We start from the raw sequence: 7,826 nt of genomic DNA on the forward strand, positions 1-7,826 counted from the left end.
AAAAGATTCCCGGTGTGGCACGCCGCACGCGCATACTTTCCACCGGGTTTTTGGGGGATTTATTTCTCCAGGCAGGTAATATAACAATCATCGCGCATAAATAGGCAGTTTGGTTAGCCCTGCCCTGTCCCAGAGAGAGAGAGAGAGAGAGAGAGAGAGAGAGAGAGAGAGAGAGAGAGAGAGAGAGAGAGAGAGCGAGAGAGAGAGAGAGAGGATTAGTGGACACCTTTGCTCAGGCTCTCAGACCAACTCGCAGCCATGGCCGAGAGTTCAGATAAAGTGCCCATCGCTTTAGCGGGACCCGAGGACCTGCAACAGTTTATGCCACCTGTAAGTAGACTATCATATATCGTTGCTTGAGTTTCTAAATGATATACCTGTGCCAGATAGCCTAGGCTAGGGTCAGGAACTTTGTGTGGTCATTCCACGAAGACACGTGCTAATTTTTATGGAGGTGTTGATGTTGAGTTGGACTTTACGAAGGCAACGCATTATAAATGCTTTGTAAACTATTTTTACAAACAATTATCATTTTTCGAACCCAGTATAGGCGGCATTCATGTAAATTGTTGATGTGTTCATCACAGGCATACACTGCCGTGGCAGTTAAACCGGTGGCCACCGGCCGCCTGCTGAAGTCCGGGATTGTGGTTTTGATCGCCGGGGCAATACTGCTGCTGTTCGGGGCTATCGGAGCTTTTTACTTCTGGAATAATAACGACAAACATGTAAGAGATTTAACATTAGTCCTTCTGTAATAATGGACTACAGCGAATTCAAGAGGCATTGGGCCTTGAACCAGCGACTCTTGTCTCTCCATGGTAGGCCTAATGTTAAAAGCTGATAAATCATATCATTGTGTTGAGCTATGCCATTTAGGTGTTGGAGCGCTTGGGAAAAGTCAAGAGCGTATAATGAATGGAAGCCTTGTGTTTCTGAGACTTGGGAAGGGGGGAATGGGGGGGGGGGGCTCATAGGGTCCTGTTGATGTCCCGGGGACGAGAGGTGTAATCGAGGTAAGCCTAGGCTACTGCCGAATAATAAAACAATTATGTGTATGATTTGAATACATTTGGTAGCTATAGGCCTGCATGAGTTTAAATACATTGCCTGAACGAGAATAGGATAATCATTTGGTTGTTTTTCTCGCTGCTTCAAGGATGGAGATGGGGGAGGGGGGTGTTAACAAAGCCCACCTATTATGAAGAAGAAGAAGACCCCCCCCCCCCCCCCCACACACACACACACTCCTTATAGGTGTGACAACATTCCCTGTGTGTGTATGTGTGCGTGTGTGGCAGGTCTACAACGTCCACTACAGCATGAGTATAAATGGTAAGGTGGAGGAGGGCTCTATGGAGATTGATGCTACCAACAACATGGAGAGGTTCCGTACTGGGAGTGGAAACGAGGAGGCAGTGGAGGTCCACGACTTCCAGATTGTACGTTTGAAAGACAACAAAAATCATTCCAATTCCAATTGGTACATTGACGGCTAAATCAATTTTGTAACATGTAAGATGCACATTGTTATTTTCTTACAAGCAATTTCCTCTCCTCCCTCTCTCCCCAGGGTATAACTGGTATCCGTTTTGCTGGAGGAGAGAAGTGTTACATTAAGACCCAGGTCAAAGCTCATCTGCCTGACGTGGAAACACTCAACAAAGACTCTCTTCTGTTCGACCTGGTAGGAATGACCCCCCCCCCCCCCTCTCTCTCTGTGTTTATTTCTGGGTTACCTATGACCACGACACACCTACCTACTGTCAGACACAGTTAACATTGGTTGTGTGTTGTGGGGGGTTGAGGTAGATATAGGGACTGAGCTAATTTAAGCGATTACAGGAGAGCTGTATGATGAACTGAGTGGTTTACTGGCTGGGTTGGCTGTGTGTTTGTGTCTGTCTGTGGTTAGTTGGCTTGGATGTGTTTAGCCCAAGGGTAAGGGCTTGTACAAGTAAAGGAAGAGATTGTTGCAGATTGGTATCCAGCCCCAAACATGAGCTCTCTCTTGCTCTGATCTGGAGGATCTCTTCTGCCACAAACTATCCCCAAACAAGACCTGTGATCTGGGCTCACCTGACATACATAACTCCCCCACCCCCCATACCGCAAGTCATGTGTGATAACCCTAACTGTCATGTTGTACATTTCTCAAAAAGTTAAGTAAATTTAGAAGTATTTGATGGGACGGTGAGCCGAGAGGACACCCATACACCCACACACACGCACTCGTGCGTGCCGCTCAGAGAGAGGGATTGCTTTCACTCGTGAGTCATGTTTTCACACTCTCTCTCTGGCCAAACTGAAATGAGACGGGTTGGATCAACACACTGATCTTAGCAACATCTGAACAAGCCTGTCAAGCTGTCACAGTGCTGCAAGATGTCTGTGTTTCTGTGTGCGTGTTTGTGAGTGTGTGTAAGCTGTCCCACTGCCGAAATGAGGCTTTCTGGTTATTCAAATCAGTTAGCGCTGTGTATGCTCCATGCACACATCGTTAAACATCACGCAGGCCATCGCACGCACACACACACACGCCTCTCTGCCTCGTCAACAGCCATTTATTTATTCCACGGTGTGTGCTAGACAGTGTGTGTTTGTGTGTATGTTGGGCTCAGATAGTGAGATGTGGTTATAATAGTAGCTGCAGGCTGGTCATCCAACAATATCTCAGTATTCAAATTTTGTCCAGGAGGTGGCATAAATGTCTGTGGGTGAAGTGAAAGTACAATACATGACCAAAAGTACTTGCACACCTGTGTGTCGAACATCTCATTGCAAAATCAAGGGCATTAATATGGAGTTTGTGTCCCCCTTTTCTGCTATTACAGCCCCCACTCTTTTGGGAAGGCTTTCATTTCATGACGCTCCCGACGAAAAGTTCTTGTGCGGTGAGCCGAGAGGACACACCTGCTTCCAGAGGCAGTTTGGAACTCGGTCAGTTTGGAACTCGGTAGTGAGTGTTGCAACTGAGGACAGACAATTTTTACGTGCTATGCGCTTCAGCACTCGGTGGTCCCGTTCTGTGAGCTTGTGTGGCCTACCACTTTGCGGCTGCACCGTTGTTTCTCCTAGACGTTTTCACTTCACAATAACAGCACTTACAGTTGACCGGGGCAGCTCTAGCAGGGCAGAAATTTGACCAGATTTGACGAACTGACTTGTTGGAAAGGTGCCAGGTTGAGTGTTACTGAGCTCTTCAGTAAGGTCATTCTACTGCCAATGTTTGTCTAAGGAGATTGCATGGCTTTGTGATCGATTTTATACACCTGTCAGCAATGGGTGTGGCTGAAATAGCAGAATCCACAAATTTGAAGGGGTGTCCACATACTTTTGTATTTATAGTGTAAGTAAGGGTTAAGGTTGGTAACAGAAAACATTTGACAGTTAAGCATAAAAAACTTGACGGTTAAGTTTAGGCAATAAGGTAAGGGTTAAGGTTTGTGACAGGGTGAAAACAGAAACAATTAAAACGATTGCCTAACACTGGGATTGAACCCGCGATCCTCGCCTAGCAAGCCGCTAGAGAGTAATATGTGCTCACGTTGCCCCTATTGGACGGTAATTGAAGGCATCTCCCAACGTCCTCGTGACATGGACAAACGTTGAATACGGAAGTCTATCCGGTGTGATCTTGCTGGGTTATCTGTTGTGATTTAGAGATGGGAAATATGGGTACGTTAACCTCTTATCAGTGGCGACACACACACACACACACACACACACACACACACACACACACACACACACACAGTCAAACACAGACAGAGAGAATGGGTTAGATAAACTCATCAGTCCTGCACTGGAGAACGCTTGCTGTTGTTTGTCCCCCAAGCTAATCATTTAAAATGAAAAATAAAAGTGTGCTCACGTAGGTTAGATGATAGCACTCCCCTAAATATCTATTACCTGTTTAGTAACCAGTAACACAGGTATATTACTCTAGTAATACAATGTTATTATTCGTGTTAGCAGTGTGTGTGTGCGTGTTTGATCTGCACATCAGCAGGGAGACTTTATAAAATGTAGGCCATCCTGCTTTTCCGTCAGCTTGTTGACTTGATGTGAATGATTCTTGACGTTGTTTAAGCGCCTAAACGCTGGAGAGAATCTGAGGGCTTCTCATAGACAGGAGAGCTACTGTGTCTTCGACTGAATCTCCCCCTGGGGATTCATAAAATCTGTTTCTAACCCAGAACCAATCTGTCTGTAATGAACACTAGCTCAGGGACTATATATTTACAGAAGGCTTGAGGGATATCCCTTTTGTGTTATGTACTTTGCTCGGTTTCATTAAGAAAATATGCAAAGGATTAAAACAGAAAACGAGGAACGAGATAGGAAACCACATCAAAACAAACCAGGGGTCAAAAGAGTCGTAAGAATATTGCAATTATACAGGAAAATAATTACAATATCAGTCAGACAGTGTAAGCCCAGGGACATTCCTTAAAAGCTTGTCTGTCTGTCTGTCAACACTGTATAGTCGAGAGCTACTTTTTTTGTTTCTTTTTGTTTTTATTGTCAGAACCACTGGTGCAGTGAAATGGGTTGTTTTAATTGGGCTAGATTCAATCTGTAGTGCTGAAGATCTGCACGGTTGAAATTTAAACGCAATGTTCCCGCGTTCGCGGAGACTGCATTCACGCCACGGTGAACTGCATATGCCGGCTCAAATGGAAATGACCTTTAAACTTCCATCGCGCCTCGGCGCAGATTTTCAACGCTATAGATTGAATATAGGCCTTATAGGATACACATTAGAATCTTCGTCCTGTAATTACATAACCCACCCCTCTCCCTATCTCTCTCTCCAGGAGGATGAGGTGATGCCTGCTAAGTTTGAGGAGGACTCTCTGATCTGGGTGGCGGCTGACATGCCCCTCTCTGACCCCACCTTCCTCAGCTCCAAGATCCGCGATTTGTGTGGAGACCTGCCAATCTTCTGGCTCCGCCCTACCTACTCCAACGGTACCCAATTAGCACCTGTATATTCTCACACACAAGTCCTGTATTTGAAGGACAACAATAAGTTGTGAAAGTGACTGGTCATCTTCAAACAACGCACATAGCAACATGATGCACTGGAGATAAGCAAAACAGTACAATTAGTATTTTCTTTCCCACAATTAGTGTATAAAACATTAAAAACACCTTCCTAATATTGAGTTGCACCCCCTCCCTTTTACCTCAGAACAGCCTCAATTTGTCAGGGAATGAACTCTACAAGGTGCTGAAAGTGTTTCACAGGGATGCTGGCCCATGTTGACTCCAATGTTTCCCACAGTTCTGTCAAGTTGGCTGGATGTCCTTTGGGTGCTGGACCATTCTTGATACACACAGGAAACTGTTGAGCATGAAAACAGCAGCGTTGCAGTTCTTGACACAAACCGGTGTGCCTCGCACATACTACCAAACCCCGTTCAAAGGCACATCAATCTTTTGTCTTGCCCATTCACCCTCTGAATGGCACACATACACAATCCATGTCTAAATTGTTTCAAGGCTTAAAAATCCTTCTTTAACTTGTCTCCTCCCCTTCATCTACACTGATTTAAAGTGGTTTGAACAAGTGACATCAATAAGGGATCGTACTGTAGCTTTCACCTGGATTCACCTGGTCAGTCTGTCATGGAAAGAGCCGGTGTTCTTAATGTTTTGTACACTCGGTGTAGGTGTGGTGGTTCCAAAGGTGGCTCCAATAATGCCCGGATGTCAACATATGTTGTGTTGGCCTAGATAGCATATTAACGGTTTCTGTGCTCTCCCCAGGTGGACAGAGGAAGAGGAGGGCAGCCCCTCGGCAGCGCCGCCAGGCACCCGGGGCAGAGGAGGAAGTGGATCCGGAAGCAGAATTTAACCCTGAGAATCCCTATCATGTGAGTGCCTTCGCCCACTCAATCAGTGTGCTGTGTAACTTCAAATTCCAGCAGCACAGCTCTAATGTTTGGCCTTCTCAGACAGTGTTTGTTGTGTCACCACAGGCCTGTTCTAACAACCAGACTACATATCCTCTTAGAGGTACAGTATAATGTTACGCTCTCACGCCCATGTCAACAGCTGAGCGTCTGACAACGGGTCAAATGGTTCCTGTCCCGTCTCTCTCCCAGCATGCACAGCTGTGTGAGCAGGAACAGATGCTGGGTTCACGGTATCACCCTGAGCGACCACGCTTGTCACCCCAACTGTGTGTGGGTGTGTGTGTGCACGCCTGTCCCTTGGAGCATGTGTGTGTGTGTGTGTGTGAGAGAGATCGCTGTCACCCTGAGTCTGTCTGCGCCTCAGAGACTCCTTTAGAATACCAAACTAAAGTTCCATTGAGGCTCTGTGTGAATAGCTCCACTATGAATCTCCCCACGCCCTGTTCCCCCACCATGTATAGCCCTCTAGACTCCCCCTAATCCCAACTGCTCCTCCTCCAGACGCCCCCAGACCACCACAGACATAGAACCAGACTCAGTGTTTGCATTTCAGATAACCCATTGAATAAGAAATACATTTCTTAGTTCTTCAGAGATGCATTTCTACACAGACATTTCTACAAATGCTGCTACTACCAGTATTTAACACGACTTCTCCCCTTTCACTCAACATGTAGCGTGGTCTGGAGGGCGAGGAGGGCACAATGACCTTTGATCCCATGCTGGACCACCAGGGCGTGTGCTGTACGGAGTGCCGGAGGAGCCACACCCAGTGCCAGAGGATCTGTGAGCCCCTGGGCGGGTTCCAACCCTGGCCCTACCACTACCGCGGGTGCAGGGTGGCCTGCAGAGTCATCATGCCCTGCCGCTGGTGGGTGGGTCGCATCCTGGGCATCCTCTAAACACTCCCTGCCTAGACCTGGAGTGGTAGAATCCAGAGAAAGACAGGTGGTGGAGAGAGAGAGGGGAAAGAAAAACAGAAGGGGGGGAGAAGGGGGTAGAGAGGGGAGCGAGGGAGAAAGAGAGATAGGTCAACACCAAATTGAGTAATTAGCTTGGCTAGGTATAGTGCAGTTCACTTAGGATTTGGGCAAGGGAGGGAGAGAGACAAGGACTATTTTTTAAAGGGGAGCGAGCAAACAATCAATCAAGGATATTCAGTTTTCAACCATAACAGAGAAATATGTATGCTGTAACACATACGGTAGGTAGGCTACAATACCATAAGTTGCATATCATTATTCATACCATACTCTTAAGAGTACCTGCATACTACATACCCTGTGAAGACATCAACCTGTCTGATCTTGTCACCCTTTTTGTATATTGTATATCAATAGTTATATCTTATTAGTGACTGACATGACGGATAGTGATGTGTAAACTTACCTTTCAGTTTTTCCCTTTGCCTTTTGATGGAAATAAATGTAAGCCATAACAAGTATTCTGTAGGCAGAAGTTAAAGTAAATGAGTTGGACTAGACTGTCAGCTGTGCGTGTCTGTAGCTATTCATCACGCTAGTGAGAAATGTTTCTGTCCTCCAGACCGTTGTTACTCATTTCCCAACAGTTTCTCCAGATGTAGAGCCTACTAACATCTACTGTACACTGTCTGGTATTCTCCTTAAAACACTGCGTATTCTCCATCAGCGTTAATTAACTATTTCAAAGTGCAAATTCAAATGAATAAATGGTATTTTAAGTAATCATATAAACGCATCATTTTTGCATCACTAGATCATAGTAGCGCATTAGTTCAGTAATGTACTGACCTCAAAAGATAAGACAATTCATACTGTGCAAAGGAAATGAGTCTACTGCATGTTATGGTTCAACAGCCGAGATCAATGATACTATACATACAGTACGCATGCAGGCACACTTACACAAGCAGCCGTATGT

General features: G+C 45.8%; 1 protein-coding gene across 1 annotated transcript; it reads left to right on the plus strand.

Moving 5' to 3' along the window:
- Positions 1-7,630, plus strand: LOC129824281 (leukocyte cell-derived chemotaxin 1-like). The gene is made up of 7 exons (XM_055883820.1): positions 1-330; positions 588-728; positions 1,302-1,442; positions 1,574-1,687; positions 4,821-4,974; positions 5,776-5,882; positions 6,602-7,630. The coding sequence occupies exons 1-7, from the start codon at positions 259-261 to the stop codon at positions 6,824-6,826; spliced, it is 954 nt and encodes a 317-aa protein (XP_055739795.1). The 5' UTR covers positions 1-258; the 3' UTR covers positions 6,827-7,630.
- Positions 7,631-7,826: the final 196 nt, after the last annotated feature.

This window comes from Salvelinus fontinalis, chromosome 26 (assembly GCF_029448725.1).
Source record: "Salvelinus fontinalis isolate EN_2023a chromosome 26, ASM2944872v1, whole genome shotgun sequence".
Taxonomy (NCBI): domain Eukaryota; kingdom Metazoa; phylum Chordata; class Actinopteri; order Salmoniformes; family Salmonidae; genus Salvelinus; species Salvelinus fontinalis.